At 40.8% G+C, this 20,600-nt stretch overlaps 5 protein-coding genes across 5 annotated transcripts; 1 reads left to right on the top strand and 4 right to left on the bottom strand.

Moving 5' to 3' along the window:
• Positions 1-3,374: 3,374 nt before the first annotated feature.
• MELLADRAFT_64828 (uncharacterized protein) lies at positions 3,375-4,660 on the bottom strand (the record flags this gene model as incomplete). The annotated part of the gene is made up of 3 exons (XM_007412141.1): positions 3,375-3,854; positions 3,920-4,370; positions 4,539-4,660. 3 exons carry the CDS (start codon positions 4,658-4,660, stop codon positions 3,375-3,377), a joined length of 1,053 nt encoding a protein of 350 aa, XP_007412203.1.
• A 2,574-nt stretch (positions 4,661-7,234) lies between these two features.
• Positions 7,235-7,699, bottom strand: MELLADRAFT_64827 (uncharacterized protein; the record flags this gene model as incomplete). The annotated part of the gene is made up of 1 exon (XM_007412140.1): positions 7,235-7,699. One exon carries the CDS (start codon positions 7,697-7,699, stop codon positions 7,235-7,237), a length of 465 nt encoding a protein of 154 aa, XP_007412202.1.
• A 422-nt stretch (positions 7,700-8,121) lies between these two features.
• Positions 8,122-9,901, bottom strand: MELLADRAFT_88776 (uncharacterized protein; the record flags this gene model as incomplete). Its single annotated transcript, XM_007412139.1, has 7 exons — positions 8,122-8,295; positions 8,484-8,542; positions 8,623-8,659; positions 8,756-8,880; positions 8,944-9,138; positions 9,218-9,353; positions 9,536-9,901. The coding sequence occupies 7 exons, from the start codon at positions 9,899-9,901 to the stop codon at positions 8,122-8,124; spliced, it is 1,092 nt and encodes a 363-aa protein (XP_007412201.1).
• A 7,781-nt stretch (positions 9,902-17,682) lies between these two features.
• Positions 17,683-18,849, top strand: MELLADRAFT_88775 (uncharacterized protein; the record flags this gene model as incomplete). The annotated part of the gene is made up of 5 exons (XM_007412252.1): positions 17,683-17,754; positions 17,817-18,215; positions 18,278-18,430; positions 18,488-18,588; positions 18,657-18,849. 5 exons carry the CDS (start codon positions 17,683-17,685, stop codon positions 18,847-18,849), a joined length of 918 nt encoding a protein of 305 aa, XP_007412314.1.
• A 639-nt stretch (positions 18,850-19,488) lies between these two features.
• Positions 19,489-20,428, bottom strand: MELLADRAFT_108389 (uncharacterized protein; the record flags this gene model as incomplete). Its single annotated transcript, XM_007412138.1, has 4 exons — positions 19,489-19,622; positions 19,677-19,717; positions 19,767-19,925; positions 20,145-20,428. 4 exons carry the CDS (start codon positions 20,426-20,428, stop codon positions 19,489-19,491), a joined length of 618 nt encoding a protein of 205 aa, XP_007412200.1.
• Between the last annotated feature and the right edge of the window lie 172 nt (positions 20,429-20,600).

The following is a 20,600-nucleotide window of genomic DNA, read 5'->3' as shown; positions in this document are numbered from 1 at the left end:
GACTTTTACTATTTCATTACATATACTGTCATTGAAATCATGACCAATCATGTGGAAGATGGGTGCCAGTTACTAGAGTGCCATACTTTTTGGAGCGTTCAAGGTTCCTCAATACTATGAGAGCTATTGGAATAACTGCATTTGAGCAATGATCTATCCCACATAAGTCCAAGTGAAGAGCTTATCTATGATTCACACCTTCTTCAAGGTCAGTTGAATACTCTCCACTTCTCTACATTTGCTTCCCCACTCAATTACTACTTTCTTCATCCTGAAGTACTTTCACACTCACATTTTTATTGACACTTTTCCATTATACTACCTACAGCTTAACTTCATTATACATGGAGTCACTATCTTGTCCTCATGGTGCAACAAATATAATCAAATCATGAAAAGTTATGGTCCATCACTTGGCTCATTGATTGCTGGCTATGGAATCAGATGCGATATCAATTACATCAGTCCACACAAAGTGTGGTTGGCTTGTGAGGTTTGTTCACAGTGTCATTTTACTAGTCACTGGCAGGCCAGTGAGTTCCATTCACCTCAATTCAATCTCAATTCAATGTCAGTTCCATATCAGTTTGACCTCCAATGATGTTTGAGTGGGGGATATGCATGGGCTGCATAATCACACAAACCTTCCAGACATTCTGACACATTCATGTGTGGACATGCAACCAAACTTTATTCCAGTTCATTCTGGAAGGTTGTTTGTCTGCTACTCTAGGCCAAACATTGAGATTGGATTGATATTGAACTGACGTGGATTTGAGATTGGATTGAGATTGGATTGAGCTGGACGTACTCACCGGCCTGCCAGTGAGTAGTAAAATGACACTGTGGTTACAGTTTTCATTTCAGTTGAAATTAAGTTTTACAGTCGTTCTTGAAAAGTTTGCTTGTCAATTTTTTTTTGGGCGGTTTAGGGCTGTTAAGGTCAGATTTTACTGGTTTTGTCTGTACACGTCATCAGTAACCGCAGGATCCTTCTGTGCCAGGAAACCCATCAGAACCCGATCTCAATCTCTTTCATTGGTTAATTTGATTCTCAGCCTGGATCAACCACTTCCGGATTTTATTCGGTCATCAACATTGACTTCCATTCACCCGGCTCTTGTTTCTGCGTGTTCTCAAGGCTACCCTTCTCTCTAATCAAGAATCTTGTCAGTCCCAATTCCAATTTCCATTTGTTCTTCTTTCTTTTGCTGATGCCATTTCTTTTTCTTCCACAGTGTTTCTTTTCCTGTAATGCCCTTTGTGTTTTACTCGGCCAATTTCAAGTTCATTGTCATTCGCAAGGCTCTTCGCAATGAGACACTTGAAATGATCAATCACAACCTTGGACTGGATATATCACCTGATTCATTGACTCGATGACTCAATTTACTCCAAGACACTTGGCAAGTCTTTTCAAATCCCGAATTCTACAATCCTTGTGGAAGGCCAACTATCCTATCAAATGATCACTGTAGATTTATTGAAGACGCCATCAATACAGAGCCAACACTTTATCTTGACAAGATTGCACACAAACTTAAAATCGAAAGAGGTATTGATATCTCGGTTCCCACTTTAGCTCGCGAGGTTTGTGATCGTCTGGGTCTAACCTTGAAGGTGGCAAAGACTGTCCACCCAAATCAAGATCCAGAAGAAGTAGGCCAGTATATATATGAAGTCGGAGGAATTGATCTGTTGTGCCTTATCTTCATAGGTAAGCTTTCCTTCTATTTGAGAGGTTGCTTTCTTGATGTGTGATCCTAGAGTTGTTAATAAATGCACTTCAAGATGACCGGATGAGTTCATATTCCATCAACAAGTTCGATTGACCTCTGACTGGGGCAGAGCTTTGATCAGCTTGGGAACCAGTGAGGTTTACAACTGGTGTGTAACCTCACTGGTTTTGGTGGAATTGAACAAACCATAGTCTTGAATGTATTTATTCATGACTCAAAGATCACACATCAAGAAAGCATACTGATCATCATCTTGTTCTTATTCAACTTTGAGCTGACATGTGTTTGGATAGACGAGAGTTAAGTTCAAGCGCGTAGGCTTTACCAATCAAAAGCTCGTGCACCACAAGGTCAACAAACCAGACACCTCCCTTTTACTTTACAATCAAGAAAATTTTCCTTACTACCCGCCATCTCTTTGAGTGGCTGTCTTGGGATGATTGTTCAGGAGGGTTCAATCCTTCGGGATGATTTGGAGGATTATTTGTTGCATCATGTGGTAAGTACCACAGCTCATCTACTCTGTCTTTAAATATAAACTGATTGACTATGTTTTTTATATCAGCTTCTCATGATGAACCCATACCCAGCCGCAAACAGTGTGCTTGTCTTGGATAACGCACCCATTCATCATGGTGGAATGGTTTGCAACCTTTGCAAGCAGTTTGGTGTATGTATACTTTACCTACCTGCATACGGCCCCGAGTACAATCCAATCGAGAAGGCTTTTGATATCATCAAATCTCGACTCAAAAGAAGTGGTGATCTTCAAGAAAATATGTCATTAGAAGAGGAAGCGGAGGTCATTTATTGTCATGCTGAGGAAGCACTCACTCCCAAACTCATCCGTAGCCTCTATTCCGGATCCATATATTGAGATTGATGCAAAGTTATTTGAGCATTATCACAGTAAGTCTTTCCTTCCTTGAACCATATGACAAAAAATAGTTAATGAGACAAAACTAACCAATTCTTTTGATTTTTGAGTAGGTTAACAGGAAATTTTGTGAAAAGAAACATGATTTATAGAAGAAGTAACAAAAAGAGATTGTGTCTATTTCATTTGAATTATTATTTTAGTTCTTATTATTGTTTTCCAACTTTGTCAATTGTAATTCTTATCGTGGTTTCCTTGTTCAGACTTTTTTGATGCAATCATAAATTTGAACATTGAATGCAGCTTTCCAACAGTTCCCATCCTGAACTTTTTCATGATTTGACAAGTCCGTTGTCAAGGTGACTTGATTTTTTCCTCAACAAGAAAGTTGCTCATCAACCAACTGGTGTTTGACAATTCAGACTGCTTTGATTATTCAAAGAACAATACATTTTTTTATTTCACATATCACAAACAAAGCCAGCATTGCAGAACAGTTCGGGGTTAAAAATACATAGTGGAAGATTGAAATGAGACTATCACAAAGAATAACATTGAAAAGAAAAAAAGCACAATAACAATTGATCAAAGCAGATCACAAAAGAAGAAGATGAAAAAAACAATTACTCAAAGCAGATCATCAAAATAAAACATGATGTGCTATCAAAGGAGATCATGATAAGGAACAGAAGAGAGAATATACAGAGAAAACAATCACAGATTGCAATACAGAGTGAAAAAAAGAAAAAAGAAATTGATCAAAGCTGTTGCGCATCAATCTTTGCAAGCTTTGCAAGTAAAAATTCCTTGTACCAAACTGCACTTGCAAGGAGATGGTTTGCATCACCTCGAGCTATGCCAATCACTTTTAATTCTTGACTGTTCATATCATCACTTGGCTTGAGCTCACTCCAACGAGTGTAATGAGCATTGCTTAACCTTGTCCTCAAAGTATGATCACTTTCAGGAAATTCAGCATAATTGAGAAAGTCTTCCATATCTCCAGAGTATTTGTGTTGATAGATACGGTCATTGTGTAGTTGAGCTGGGGTAGCTGATGGGATTGGTTGTTGTGGCAGAGGTGCAGGAGCAGCAGCCATGAATCCGACCGGTGGGGGATTGTCTGGAAACTCGAGATACCCTGGAGGAAGCTGTCCATTGAGGAAGGTCTTGAAAGCTGGTAACTTAGGAGGAGTCCATAAATCAACATCGGTGCGATCTTCTTGACGAGCTAGTATCTGAGGATTTTGGAGTCTCATCAGCACAACTGTGACCAAAGCGATCTTAACAAGATATAACTTACAATTGCATCAACCCATATTTTGATCTTGCGAGGAGTCATATGACACCATTTCTTAGACTCTTGAGGATCTCTGAATCGGCATTGTTCAGATCCATTCTTGGTAAGAATATTTTTTAACTTGATAGTGACATTCAACAGTAAATTTTCAGATGCAGTCAATTCAGCGGTTGCTGAACCACTAGGCTGATTATTGACAACGGCTTGTCGAGTATTCCATGAGCTGATGTGACTATCAACTTTCTCTTTCCTACGTTCAGAAGCAACATCAAGATCTGGATTCGCCATCTGAACAAGAAGACCAGCGGAGCTTGGTTGAGTGTTATGGTCAGATAAGTTTTTGAATTGATTCCATTCAATGATTTCGCGGAGATTGTACTTTGGATTGCGGAAGAAGGACTTTGGTGTAAGACTGACACCAAGCCAAGAAACTGACTGGGGATGAGATACGTTGCTGAGATAGGTACCAAGATTGGTTTGTACTTTGTTGAGAGACTAGCTAATTGGGCGGCGGGCGCCGCCATTTTGAGCTCTGAGAACAATGTGGCTTTTGACTGTTTCCTATGTTATCATAGCTACCCAATGTGAGCAAGAATGCATGCTAATTGAAAGTAAAGTATACCACCAGGTGGGGTTTGACATCTCCAAAAGCAGGAGCACCCTAATGTGTATGATCATATCCATCTTTGGAATATGATATTTCCACATCAATTGTCTGAGAAACAAAATCAAATATAATTGCATGTTGGTCTATAACACTAATGACCACATCTTTTATTTCAATATTTGACATGTGAACTTTGCAAGTTCATTGACATGTTTTTTGAAAGTGCAACCTACAAAATTGTGGCATATGGAACACAGGACATTGAAAAGGATGTTCAGGTACATGGCTTAGAATGTAATTGTGCTTCAATGCATTGAGCCATTGATCAAAGAAATTTCAGCTTGAAAAGTTCTTAATTTGAAATTACATGTGTTCCCAAAGCCTGAGACAGTACCAACATTCCATTTCAGTTAAGGACATGTATTGTTTCAGGTATTGCATGGTGTCACAAATGCCAAAGTGTGTGACAGGCCCAATACAGAGGCTTATGACAATCTGAAACTTCAGGAACCAATTGGTCTTAAACCCAATTGAAGAGAGTCGTGGTGACCAGGTTTCTGACTTTCTTCAATCAAGGGTTTTGTTTGCGTTAGGTTTGCCATATGTTTGCTGATTCCCCTCAAGTCAGTGTATTCCAGATACACATGCTTGAACCTTATGTTATAGCTCTGGGGATCACTGAACCGAGTCAATCCATCATTCCATTTTTTCCAATACTCACAACTCAATCTTGTTGAACCCATGAATCCAAAACTGACAATGATCCCTGGGGTGACTGATAGGAAAGGATATCAAATTGAGCAGATAGCCAAGCAGATTGTTGATATCTATGTTTAGATCTGAGAGCTGATGAAGCGGATCCTGAATGTGGGATATTCTGACTGCAGGGGAATCAGCAAACATATGGCAAACCTAAGGCAAATGAAACCTGCAATTGAAAAAAGTTTCAAACACAGTCACTGCAACGGTGGCACGGCTAAGCTAAGTTAGCGCTTAGCGGTGCATTAGCTTAGCGATGTTTTGTCACTAAGCTAGCGCTAAATCCTTAGCGCACTCAAGCTAAGCTAACCAAATTTTGATTTTTCCTTTAGCGGGTGTGCGCTAAGCTAAGCCAGGAGCTTAGCTATCAAAAAAAATACATGTTTTAAGTGCAAAAAAGGGCCGCTAAGCCGCTAATAGCAGTTTAGCGGCCAATTAATTGGCTTAGTGGGTGTCAGTTTACGCCTGCTAAGCTAATGGCTTAGCATTAGCGGAAATCCGCTAAGATTAGCGTTAGCGGATTTTTCCTTAGCGGCTTCTAGCTAAGCTAAGCCAAGGTGGCAAAAATCCTTAGCTTAGCTTAGCAAGCCACCGTTGGTCACTGTGACTCTCTTCAATCAGGTCTGAGACTAATTGATTCCCACAGTGTGAGTGTGGGTTGAGTAGAGGGCTAAATCTTCACCTCCACTTGTAACACCACACTCTCCAGCTCTCTCACTCCACAATCTTCCTCATGACAGCTTTCCTATCTCAACTCATTAGACTCTTTTAGAGAGGTCCAGATCTTAGAACTTTTTGAGGTTTCCTGCCTTAGCTGAGAAGCTCAAGTCTCCTGATGTTCTGGTCTCACCTCTGAGGGGTGTGAGGTCAGCAGTTTAAAAACCTAGACCTCTACTCCCCCTTCAGGGGCCCTCTCCACACCGTACATAAGTAAATATAATTATAACCTTACAGACATAAGGATGTATACTGTGGTGGACCAGTCTCTTGTGAGACAAAGTCTTTTTAACCTCTGTGGCCAGTATTATAAGAAGGATAAATTGATAGCATAGAATTATGTCCATAATAGACCTAATTTCCAATGTACAGCCCCCTCCAAGTGGTTTACGTAATCATTCAAGTTCCGGAGCAGCTGGGCAGGGGCCTGTTCCAAACCCAATGATTACTAATCCCAGGTGTGGGGACATGTACTACCTGAAATGGATGAGTCATATTTGATCTGTAGAAAAGATGTATATAGGACTTGTGATCAATTGTTGTGAGTTCATTTGCAACATACCATTGAAGTTTGTGCGATTCAAGGTCTTTGACCAATTTAGAAGTAAAAGTTCATTCTTTAGTCTGGGGATTTGCAAGAAAACACATCCAACATCAGGCAATTCAATCAAATAATCCAAGCAGATAATGTTCATGCCAGATTTGGGTTTTGAATGATCACAAATCTTGGTGGCGGGCACATAACTGTAATTTTCAAGCTTGACAGCCTTATTTATAAAATCCAGGAGTTAATAAAGTGTATTGTGCAGCCCAGATGAAGCCAATTTTGATGTTGCACAATCAATGCAATGCCAAACCATTGATATCAACTCTTTTTTTGTTTCAAATGATTTTCTTGTCAAATGATTTCCTTTTGAATATTTGCTTCTATCTTCTTCTTCTATTGTCTTCTTCTTCTTTAATACTTCTTTTAATGATTTGTAAAAAAATTAAAGATCCAGAAAGTCAAATCAAATCTTCATGTACTTCTACAAAAAATATAACCAAAAACCAAATACATATAACTTAGGTAAGTGAGTTAAGTATTGAAAGGGAAAGACTAAGAATCAGTAAAAATCCCTCTAAAAAAAGTTTTCATTAAAAAAAAAATTAAAATGATTTCCAAAATTTCCCTTCTTTGTTTTTCATTTCAAACTTCTCTTCATAACCAATTGATTTCCTTCATTCCTTCATTCCTACATTCCTTCAGCACCAGTCACTCTTTTACTCCTTAAAACAGTAGCTAAAGCTTTGACTCTTTCTTTCCTTTTATGATGATTATGATTCTGATTATGGTTGTTATTGTTATGATGATTGTGATGATTTGAATCATTTGAATGATTCCCATTAGTCATATTAAGATTTGATGAATCTGTACTTGTAGTCACTTCTACAGCTCCAAATACAATCTTCGAAGGTAATTCTTCTGCTTCCCCTTCCACTTGTTCTTCTTCTAAATCATTTCCTTCTGATTTGGCTGCTTTCTTCCCTACTGCTTCCTTCTCACCATTTTCTACGGATTTCCCTTTTTCTCTTCCCCATCCATTCCCATTCCAATTGCCATTGCCGATTCCATTTGTATTTCCAGCCGTTCCACTAGTAGTAGAGAAATTTCGAAATTGGATAGGTGTTGAGATAGGCAAATTTGAGAAATCAGGCATGATGGTAGTAGCAGATGTCGGTGTTGAAGCGGGGTATGGATAATGGTGATGATCAAACTCATGTGCATAATTTGGCTTGGTCTCATATATCATTCTTTGAGTATTTGTGGATGACGTTGACTGTACACCACTACTTGAACTACTACTCCCTCCGGATTGGAAGAACTGATGGAAATAATTAATCCATTCCCATTAGGGGTATGGCTGTCAGTCAACGGTGTGGTATCTGTGCTGTCCGCAGGCTTGAGAGATGTACTTTCATTCAGTTTATCATTCTCTTCCAGTTGTTGTTGTTGAAGTAGCAGTTGTTGCTGTTACTGTTGCTGTTGAAGTTGTTGCCTCAATTGAAGTTGATGGATTTCATTGACAAGGTAGTTGATTGAATCATGATGAAGATGTGGATGATGTTGCCAATCTAAATCTCAATCAAGAGGTGCCGGTTCGGAAGCAAGCGATTCAGGAGGGTACTGTGGTCTCACGTCAGTCGAGGTAGTAGCTTGTCGATATACATGATCTTGCATTAGTCTAGCTGTGAGCGGTGGATACGTCGGCACTGAGATCGCGGCAGCATGTCTCATTGTGGCTTGATGCTGTCCCTGTTGTTATTGTAAAAGAAGTTGTTGTTGGAAATCATCTTCATCCTCTTCAAGTGGATCATTTGATATTCCAGTAGAGGCTGTAAGGGCCAACGATTGAACTGAGGTAACCCCCATGAGCACCAGGCAAGAAAAAAAATCAGTCTACAAGGTTTGGGTAAATGTATAGACGTCCAAGTCGGCCTTACTTGATGTTGGAGCGAGACCTGACTCTTGGGATCCAGTCCCCATTTCCAAGCTGGGAAGACTGGAAATCGTTGATGTGAGGAGATTGAGAGGCAGATGAGGGTGATTTAGGGTTGGGTGCTGAATTTCGTCATCCAGTACTGGAAGGTGGTGCCATCAATACTCCTTCTTGTCTTTCCTCACACAATTCACAAATCATTACATCTAATCAATCTGTAAGGAAACACATGTGTAAATGCTTTGGTTCCAAGGTGACTTTCTAGGTCTTGAGGACGTATGGTAATACTGCTTCCTTGCGACCATTGACAAGGTAATAAATTACTAATAGTACATAGCCATACGAACTTAGTGTACCAAGATAAGGATTGTTGATCCTTCTCCGTTTTGTCCAAACTTTCACTGAGAGGAGATGAAGAATTAGTGTTTGAGAAAACAATATCTCAAATAGGCCAAGTTACGCACAAAACAAGACAATAGTTCTCATCCAAGGATCAACGATAGAATAGGTGAGTAACAAACGAGTGTTTTCAAGCGCCAATTGGCTCTCAAATCCGATATCACATGATAACCCAAAGGGTTGGCCAGCCGAAGGAGGCAACAAAAGTTTAATGATTGGAATTCGTGCCTTGGGTAGCATTTTGACCATGAAAGAAGTTTCTGAAACCGGAGTTTGAGATATCGGAGATGAGTTTGAGCTGGAGTGTGAATCATGCAGATGATGAGAAGTTGGGTTTACCTTCTTGAATCAGTTTACCAAGGATGAGAACCATTTCTGCAGGAGTTTGCTTGGCAGGTTTTGTAGTAGGTTTGGGTTCTTGAGGTTCTTGAGGTTCTGTAGGTTCTTGGGTTTCTAAAGGGTCAGATGGAGCAGACTGATCTTCAGCATTGGGTGATGGTTTGGGAGAGGACGGTTTTTCTTCAGTATGATCGATTAGACAACAGAGGTCTATATCCGGATTCCTCAGAGCCAAACCAGATGCTAGCAAAGAAAGATGATTAAATTGAATTAGATAAAGTTGGCCAACGCATGAGTAGATGATAAAAGATAACTAACCGATGGAACCAAATGGTAATTCAATTCTCTCATCCTGTTTTCAGCTTCTTGATGTGCAGATACTTCTCGATCGTATTCTTCTCTCGCAAGACTAAATCCTTCATGAGCTGTTCTTGATGCCCTTTGCATCGCATTATACTCATTTTGTAACTCTTTCATCCTTTCTTTTGTATTTTGAAGTGAACTTAATAATTGTTCGACTAATGCTACATCTAATGACATATCTCCTCCAGAACCTGTCACATTTGCCAAATCACGATTCAAGCTAATTGATTCTCTTACTTTTCTGCTCACTTCATCCGAATCATCCTTTCCATCACGTCTGCTTCGCAACTGTTGTCGATCATCGCTGGCCAAATGTTCCATTTCAGGTACAATTGATCTGAAATGGATCCTAAGTCGTATAGACCAACAAAGATGATTCGTGCGAGTGTGAGTATGAGTATGGTAGGGGTGAAAGGTCCAGGGATTACAGACTGCTCACCTCAATACAAAGCCGATTCAGGTCAACTTTGGCATAAGGACTGCGACCACCATTAACAGCCCCAGCCTCTTCGATGATGTATTGTATCCCTCCTTTATGTTTAGAGAGCAGACCACCAATTGATCTGATACTGACCACATCATGCGTGTACCAAAACGTAGAGGCGAAAAATCTAAAGAAATCAATCAAAAGTTCTCCAATGTTTTCTCGATTGGTACCAGTCCATTAGCGAGGTAGGGCATCAAGATCATCAAAGAAATAGATAGAATGACCATCATGGATCAGTTCAATATTATGATTGCAACGTATTGGATCCAAAAATAGTTGAAGCTGTTATTGATTGAGTCAAAGCTGAAATAGGAGATCCAACGATGATAATAGAATTGAATCGCAGTAAATTCCAACGGTGTGTCACTTCTTCTGATAATTGTATCTCATTCAAAATTGTGACCAATCTTCACAAGGTACCTTTTAACCACTTTGTGGTCAAGTTGATTAGTGATGTGATTAAATGTAATTTGAGCATCTGAAAATGAAAATTGCTTCCAATCCTTGTTAGGCTTTCATCTAGTCTAGAACCAATTGATATCTTCTGTGGCTTTTAAATTTACAATGGATTTCAGAATTGAACCACAAGCTATTTAATTTGATTGAGCAACAGGAATGATCTTAATATTGATTGAATAGATTGATTTTGATCAAGTAAAAGGACTGATCTTGATAACCGAAGATATTAATATTGAAACTGGTTGTGTGACAGGATGAATGCAAGTTAAAACCAAGACATCAGGGGATGTGGAAATCACAGGCCTGGGAGGCAAGAATCGAAGGAGAGATAACGATAAGTTGTTGGTTAAAATAAGCAAGGTGGCAAGGAGAGGGTGATGGGAAACGGCTGGGACAGGAAAATTAAGTGCCTAAGAATAAGACTTATCAAGGGCCTAAGGGTTTAACCTAGTTTTGCCGAGAAACATGGCCGTGCCTTTAGTTTTATGATTCCACCATCAAATCTATGACCACTTGAGGAGATGAATGATTCAAGTCGAACTTTATGTAGTGCTTGGGTCCAGTGTCGTTCTTTTCAGTTTTATCACACTTCCATACCGGTGTAGAACTCTTTCAGTACACAGCTGAAAGCAGAGCCAAGAAGGGGAAGAATGAAGACCAAATCAACAACACACACAATCAAAAGAGAAATGAGTCTTGAGATGGTGAATTGAAAGACTTCAAACAAAGAAAGAAATGCCCTTCTTAAACAGGGACTTTGATTACTGATGAATTAAATTTAAGACCTACAAGTCTTTGGATTAATAAGAACCAGGCTAAAAGAGGATAATAACTTCAAAAGTAGCACAATCTAGGCGCACTCAGGCACCTTCCAAATGAGCAAATGAGCTTTCAACTCAACAAGAAATTATTAAAAGTGAATAAAGGGTCTAATATTATAAAATCCCAACTTTCATTAGTTGTTTACCCAGATAATAATAATAAAAAGATACAAAGCTTTATTCTAAATTCTAATAATAATTTTTGCTAACTAAAAGGCTCCCAAAGGGGAGGAAAAGAGACACTTGACTATATCAAAATTGAAACACACCCAAAAAAAGAAAGTAAGACAAAAACACCCCTCAAACTCGAAATCCACCTTCAAACAACTTTTTCACACACAATTCATTGAACAACCCCCAAATTAAAATTGATAAACATCTTCAACACACCCACATGTATCATTCACAAATTTTCAAGCACACATTTATCATTAAAACTGAGCTGTTTACCACAAAAACTGAAAAATCCGCCAATTTACCCTTAAAACCTGAAGAAAGATGAGAAATAGGGACTGTATCAAAAATCTGAATAGACAGAAAAAAATGCCTGCTTCCGCTCTACAACTTTGCTCAGCCAAGCTAAACTCTAACTCTATTGGTTGTACCCTTAAAATGAAATTCGATTTTATGTGAAAATACTCGAAATTGAATTTACCCAGTTTACCACCTGATATTACCACTGATGATGATGTATATGGTTTATAATTGATTTTTCATGTTCATATGCGAAAATATAACCCTCCCCAACTTATTTCTAGGCTGATAAGATGCTGTGGTACCCTAAAATCAAAGTTGTATGATTGAAAATAGCACTTTTTATGATTTTGAAAGTGATTTTCGAGTTTCAAATCCACCCTTTTCATATGTAATGTTTAATTTGCCAATGCTGTTGTTTGATAATCCCATAAATCTATCTTTCAAAGTGATCCCTGCTTGCTTTTTCAGTTTACCACCCCAGTTTACCACCACCCCAGTTTACCACCATCTGTCTGAGTTGTTGGATTTTCGAAATTTAGCCTTATTTAAACCCATACTTCAAAACCATGATTCCTCTACATAACTCATTAAACCCATACACAGCTGTAAACATAACTGATAAAACCCATAAAATTCGAAATTCCACCTTGAAACCTGTATACTCCTCATAGCCCATATATCACTCAACTACACATAAGTTCTAAACCCATAATTTCGACTTTTGGCTTCATTTTACACTACACCCCCTACACATAACCATTACACTCAAAAATCAACATGTAACATATAAAAATAAAATGAAATAAAATGAAATATGATAAAATAAAATGACAAAATAATAAGATAAAATGAAATGAATAAAATAAAAAAATAAAACTAAAAATGAATTGTGTATTTGTCTCTTGAATACTTTTGATTACCACCCCGGCTTTTCGATGACTCTTCTAGATGAAGCTCTTTGAGTCAATGTACGATTCCTATCTTTTGGACCCCAAAAATATGCCTCATGAAACACTCGAAGAGTCACCATCTTGACTTGTGACTCGGTGGAATGTTGATTGGGCGTGAATCAAAGCTCCGGAGGTGGTGAAGGGGCAGTAAGACGTCCCAATCCGAATTGAAGGAGGCCGCATGTAGGGTGGTAGGTCGCACTAGCTCCACATTGTTGAGGGTTGGCCAGAGCACTGCTGAAGCTTCCAGTGCTGCAAACAGGTTCCTCTCAAGGGTAGAACATGGGATCACAAGGATCTGTACATGAAACACAATGAGTGAGTGCTCATTCAACAAACAGACACGGTTTGAAAGAAAGATCAGCTCACCATTCCAAAAGTTATCACGGCCCTGTGCTGCTGCCTGTACAAAGCTCTCACAGCGGATTTCGCGCGCCTCATAGATCAAGTGAGCTGCATCTGGATGAATGAATAAAATGATATCATTGTCAGTTGGAACAAACAAAATCTGATTATGACCAGCGTGAAGAAGATATGAACATACTTCTTTCTTGACCTGATGCCAAATGGGTTGCTGTTGGATTGAGACATCAATTCAAATTGCGATGGGATGGATCAATATGGATTTGTTGATGAAGGTTTGAGTGTTGATTTATCAAACAATCTCGGCTAGGATCTGCAATCTCAATCTTGTTATTGTTGTCCATGTTGGCTTCGATTGCTGAGCTGCTTTGGTTGGAAGGAGCTTGTCAGCTTGGGGTGGTTGAAGTAGCTGACAATTGGCTAGTTTGGGAATGAAATGGTATGCGACCAAAGGCATTTGAATGCTGGTTTGGAGTCCAGGCTTCTTGACCCATCTTGAAGAACAGTAAGGCCTTGAGAAAGCAAAGAGAAGCTGGAGATTGAGAGAAAAAAGGGAGCCAACCAAGTGGTGGAGTGGGATAGAGCTGAGATGACATATCAGATCCAACAGATCCTGCGGTTACTGGTGACATGTACAGACAAAACCAGTAAAATCTGACCCTAACGGCCCTCAACCGCCTAAAAAAAAAAATTGAAAAGCAACCTTTTCAAGAACGGCTGTACACCGTCTTTTTATTTTCATTTTCATTTTATATTCTTACACTGGCAACTGTCCTGCACCTGGCATTTCAACTGAAGTTTTTGAGAAGGCCTCACAAACTTACATCCAGGCTAAAACAGTGTTCAATAGATTATTCAAGGATTATCAATCAAAATCATCCACAGGAAAGCCCTCAACTTGAGAAATTTTCACAATTTATAGTGATGATGATGGGGAAAACATGGACCTGGGTAATGATCAACAGATTGAAGAATATCTTAATCAAGGGTTTTTTTGTATGGAAGAACTGGAATACAATCTTTGTGATCCAAGCAAAGGACTTCAATGGTGGTGGGTAAGTCCTGAGTTCATTATCATCCCAATTGTTTACATCATGATCACGTGAATATCAAATTTCCTTCTTTGTAGGCAAACCACACCAGGTCCCCAATAGTCACACTGAAGGCTTGGGACTACCTGTTCTGCTTTAGGGCATTGGCTCAACATGAGTGCACTTTCTTGCAGCAGCTGATGTTTGTTTAGCCAGTTGAGGGGGTCTGGATTTGATAACTATTGAGAGGTTGATCTCAACCTGCATGTTCAAGGAAGTGCCTCTAGGAGAAAAAATCCTCAGTTCTGTGAAGCATATTAGGGTTAAAAAATTGACCTCTCCTTTCTTTTGTTTTTTCACATCTCTTTTCATGTTCATATGCGTTGGTGAGTGATTTTGTTGGATGTATATAATTGAGCACATTTAGGGGGAATCAGGTGTCTTGCAATGTTTTTTACAGCTTTATAGGACCATTTGCTCTTACCAGTTATCACACTACCATAGCTCTAATGTAACTGTACTAGTTAAGCCATTGAATTGAGATTGTGGCAGAATCATTAATTACATACAAGTTATACAAAATTGGATAATGTAACTGGATGAGCAGTGCTATCCCTTTGTGAAATTTCCCAACAAATTATAAAGCTACTCTGCATGTAACCTGCCCTGTAACACTGTGCTGCACTTCTGTCTCAGCATTTCCACACTGAACCATGTCTGTGGTAGTGCAACTGGCCTGTCTTTGAAACATTTGCATAAAGAAAACTGATTTACTTGTCAAATCTTTGCCACAGAACATTCAATAGGAAAATCTGCTTATAAGCTTTGTGAAAAATGTCTAGACCCTGTTTTGGAGGTTCCAGGTCCACCTGTCTCACTATTTTATGATGATGGGACAGTCCCTTCAAACACAAAAATCTCTTGTCAAATTGCTTCAAATTGTGTTTCCAGTCATGTTTCAAATAAAAAAGATGGGGTCCACTGAAGGGGTATAAGAAGTGGCTACATTGTTGCTGTTTGTCATCTCACTCCTCTCATCACAAAGATTTGAACAGTATCCTCCACATAGCTATCCGTATAGCACAATCCAATCTCTCATAATCCATATTCCATCATTTGCATAACATATTGCATTGGGTCCTCACTATCAACTCACCTTTGGTTGTGCAGATCTTCTCTGATCCATTTTCTAAGAATCCAAACCTGCTAAGAGTCTAGGTAGCCCTTCTTCCCTTGGTACCATACCTTGGTATCTTTCATCTACTTACATATGGTGTTGCATTCTGATATGTGTGATTACCTTTCATCTCAGGATAAAGATCAGCCAAGCAAATCTTCTGCTTCAAAAAGTCTTCAAAATTTCTCAAAAAACGTAATTTTCTCAATCCTTCTTATCAACTCAAGATATGTAAAAGCTGACAATATCTGATGTTTGACCTGCAAACTTTGAATCACCCAGAGAATGAATGTTTTAACTTCACCCAAGGTTTTGACCATCATCTTTGTGACAATTTGTGTCCTTCTGAAAGGTATCATTGGCAAAGATGGTATATTTTACCTAGAACCTAATATTGAAAAGAAGGGTCTGCTCTTCACATATGGGGAAACTGCAGATGGAGAACTGGAACTAACCCTTGAGAACAAGGGGGGATACAAAGATTGGAAAAAATTCAGGATTGTACATATGTCTGGCCTTCACAAATATGTACAATCCTGAATGTTTTCCAATATTTGTATCCCCCCTTGGTCTGATCATTGTGATCCCATGTTCTACCCTTGAGAGGAACCTGTTTGCAGCACTGGAAGCTTCAGCAGTGCTCTGGCCAACCCTCAACAATGTGGAGCTAGTGCGACCTACCACCCTACATGCGGCCTCCTTCAATTTGGATTGGGACGTCTTACTGCCCCTTCACCACCTCCGGAGCTTTGATTCATGCCCAATCAACATTCCACCGAGTCACAAGTCAAGATGGTGACTCTTCAAGTGTTTCATGAGGCATATTTTTGGGGTCCAAAAGATAGGAACCGTACATTGACTCAAAGAGCTTCATCTAGAAGAGTCATCGAAAAGCCGGTATGGAAGTGTGAAAAAACTGAAAAGAACGATACTTGACCCAAGCACTACATGAAGTTCGACTTGAATCATTCATCTCCTCAAGTGGTCATAGATTTGATGGTGGAATCTCTCAAAAAAGTACAAACCAATCTTGGTACCTATCTCAGCAACATATCTCATCCCCAGTCAGTTTCTTGGCTTGGTGTCAGTCTTACACCAAAGTCCTTCTTCCGCAATCCAAAGTACAATCTCCGCGAAATCATTGAATGGAATCAATTCAAAAACCTATCTGACCATAACACTCAACCAAGCTCCGCTGGTCTTCTTGTTCAGATGGCGAATCCAGATCTTGATGTTGCTTCTGAACGTAGGAAAGAGAAAGTTGATAGTCACATCAGCTCATGGAATACTTGACAAGCCGTTGTCAATAATCAGCCTAGTGGTTCAGCAACCGCTGAATTGACTGCATCTGAAAATTTACCGTTGAATGTCACTATCAAACATAGAAAAGAAAGTCATGTTTTTACAATACGAAATCTTCAGAAGGAATGTCGTTGTTTTGTCACACTGTGAAACTCTCGCTTACCCCTGTGACACGCCACCGTTTCTTTTTTTTTTCAAGAAGGAATGTCGCTGTTTTGTCACACTGTGAAACTCTTGCTTACCCCTGTGACACGCCACTGTTTCTTTTTCATCGTCCTTTCGCCGTCATTCATTCCTCTTGCCGTCATCACGTTTTCATACACTCTTCCGCTACTACCGTCCTTGCAATCGCTGTGACTTTGGAAGACCTGTTCCATTTCGATCCTGTCCTCTCAGACTTTGCCATGAGGTTATTGTCAATTGGGCCCTCTCCGTGAAACGTCAGTATCCATCTGCACTTATCTGCCATCATTACCGTCTTCTCACCATGCCGCATCTTCTACAAATGTACCATGGTGTGCATGAGGATTCGAATTGCTCGACATCAAACCAGTGGTCATGTCATCCTACTCCTCCGCCACTGTATGCATCTGATTTGGCCTGGAATGCGCAGTACCGTGTTCCCAATCGATATACATTCCTCAGGTGAAACTACTTGGCATCGTCAAAATAGGTCACTGTATGCGTTTATCCTGACAGTTTGCAATTTGATGACCAACGCACACCATAAAAATTCATGATCACACAATCCGTCACATTTCAGCCTGCAAAATCGAGAGACGCTCGAAATGCGATGCACCAATCACTATAAGAAGTGATGCCCCAAGAGTGTAAGTTCTTCATCCACCTCTGCTCGACTCATTGCCAACCTTGCTTTACTGCTCAGTTTTCGTCCACATTGCTCCTCTGCATTGTTGTGTTCTCATTGTTCACGTTTCATCGAGATTCTCTTGCGATCTACCTCCGGCTGAAAATTCAGCTTTATAGGTCTCGATCCCCATACTTTCTAACCTTTATTAACTGCTCAACTGAACCATGTCCCGTACTGAAAGTCAACAACTCTCGCATCCGTGCCGGGTTATTTACTGCGGTGAAGCCGGGGAAGAAGTGAGTAGACTGCGTTGCACATCAACTTGACTCGCCGGTCTTTGCTGACGGTTTCTTCGTAGGGCCCCGCACCGAAACCTGCCAACAAAGGCTTCCTCTCCCACCACGCCGCAATTCTGCCGTCCGGAATGAATGAAGGCGACGAGTTTGCCAACCCGCTGTATCTAACGTCATACGGTTCTCAAGCGGATTCCTTGACCCCTGGATCTTTGTATGGGATGACCTGCAAGATGATTGGCACAAATGACAAGAATCCCGATCATTTACACTTCGAGAACGCTAACCGCATCAACTTTGGGGTAGTTGAGCAACTTGGTATCAATGTCACGTCTGAGATGATGGACAAAGTCCAGATCATTGCCTTAGGTATAATTGTCGGAAAAGATATCATCAAGGATCCTGCTTACAAGGGCAAACCAACCGTCGTGGCTACAATCAAGCATACTGATTATGATCCCTTCGTTAGTTTTGTTTGTGTTCTTCTCTGCGACTTACGGCCCCTCTGATAATGCTTTGTTCTTAGACCCGAATGTCTATTAGTTGGTGCACAAAGCACTATATCCCGCCTGTTCGCAACATGGAGCGTGCCCAAAGTCTATGTGTCATTGGCCGTGAGGCTCAATTTACCAGGGTCATCAAGGATTACAACACTGAGAAACATATGTGGGAGTCCGAAGTGAGTGCTGCATGTCTCTACATGCTGGGAAATCCACTGATGTGCTTCGGCTTCAAGGTTAACGCAATCAGTGTGACTTTGGGGCACTTGACTGAAGGCCCATTGACTCCTACGAAGGCAATGGGAAGACCAACCGGGGGTCGAATTCCACTGTCTGTGTAAGTCTTACATTGGTGTGGTGCCGTTAACTCTATGTAGTGGTTGAGTTAACGACTCTTCCTCGCAGGCGCAGCAAGGCGGCGAAAGTGGTCAATAAAGAAGAATCCCGCCCTGATCCTTACGATGGCGAGCCGCATCATGAGGCCGAGAACGACACCTTGGATCAAAGTGGATCAGTCCCGAGTTCCTCCGCGCCGTTAGCAAGTGACAGTGCTAAGCTTGCGACGCCCTCCAACAAGCGTCCGCGCTGCGAGTTGTAAAGCAACCACATTTGTTCATCGGCCGCGTGCAAGGACACGACGTTGCCTGACTCCCGTCGTTCACCATAAACAAATTGTGGCTTGATTCACTCCATCTAATCCACTTGATCTCTAATCCTTATCACAATATCTGATACCAACCACATAGGCTTTTGTCGATCCTTATTAATTCCGTTGGTCCTCATGTTTGTGGATAGGCTTTTGTAGATCGCCATTATTTCTGCCTACTCTCACCTCTTTCGATGTAGGATGTGTAGCGCTGCTCTCTGTCATTGTCGCATGATACCACCTTCATGTGTTTCTGCTCATTCGTTGGTTCACTTGAGATGGAAATATATCTTGCGGCAAATGCGCGCGCGTGCTTTGTTCTCTCTCTACGCCATGCCTCACGTGCCGAAGAGGGCAGTGAATGCATTGAACGCACACTGCGTTCCTTATCCTTTCTGCGCCACCGAATTTAACACTGAATCGTCAATGTGGTGGTGAGCTGGCGTTGGGACTGTGTTAAATGGATTAGTTATGCAGCGCATATCACTGAGGTCTTTTGTGTAACATCCGCTAAATGTGGCGGGGGATCAGGTTTGCAGTGCGATGAGGTATTTGGGGGAATATAATGTGGAATGGTTCATGAGGAGATGGCTAATACATGCTACTTTGTAACTGCTTGGCATCCATGACTGCGTCCAGGGGAGCGCATTGCTGCATCACCATGTAGATTGCCGACGCTTCGTGAGGCATGTTTCCGATGGCCTCGATGACTCTCACAAGGCTACCTGCAAACACATGCGGTGCGAAGTTGATGTCTTTAGGTGATGATGGCCACTTACTGTCACTAAACTGGGTGTTTGTTTTCCACAATGGGAGAGGCCTTCGAAAACAAAGTATTCGAAAACAAAGTATCCGACTGAGCGGTCGACTCTCCTTTTTGATGACGTTGAGAACACGGTTTTCCAGAACCGCATCGTCTCATTGACATCATTGGTGCTAAGGGGTGCGGGTATTGAATTGTAGCACCGACGAGTATCACTTGACCACGTATCCCGGTTGGGAAGCCGAGACGTGCTCTTAACTGGGACCTTTACGAGGTGACCATATCTTTCATCTTTTAGTCGGCAAGCGTTCTGATACCCAATACGTGCCAATGAGACAAGTTCAATCAACTACGAGTCTCAGCACGGATTGGAAGGGGGTGGTGACGGCACTACAAGTCATCGGTCCGCTTTGTTGGGTGTGGAACTCCCCAACTTTGGTCCTTTTTTCGGGTCAAACGTATTACCCAATTGTGGATGACCTACCGTGTTGGTATAGGAGGTGTTCTCATCAAATCGATAACGAGACCTTGCTCGATGGGGCATGTGAAACATTCAGCATGTGACGAATCGGATATTGCTGCATGGCCCATCTGTAGGAGACGTTTCACGCTGACGTCCAAGAACGTACGAAGTACAAATATGGTGATGGGAAGCGCCGATGATGTGAACACGAACTTTCTACTTAGCACGACGTAAGCCATGAACGGCAACATCTGTGTCACCACACATTCTTCAAAGCTCAAACCAATCATCGAATGCAGCGACATGGAGTCTTAGAGTCTTAGTGGAACAGTTGACGCAATCGATGTACACGATGGTGTTCTCACTGTGCGCAAGCTCTTGCGTTGCAATCGTGGAGGTGATTTAAGCACCGCTGTAGGTCAACGTAGCGCCTAATTTCATAGATATTGCTTCACATTTGTTTATAGATATCCAAAC

Source organism: Melampsora larici-populina (genome assembly GCF_000204055.1).
Source record: "Melampsora larici-populina 98AG31 unplaced genomic scaffold MELLAscaffold_29, whole genome shotgun sequence".
NCBI classification, from domain to species: domain Eukaryota; kingdom Fungi; phylum Basidiomycota; class Pucciniomycetes; order Pucciniales; family Melampsoraceae; genus Melampsora; species Melampsora laricis-populina.
The sequence above is the reverse complement of the archived record's forward strand: the minus strand, read 5'-3'. Positions and strand labels throughout refer to the sequence as shown.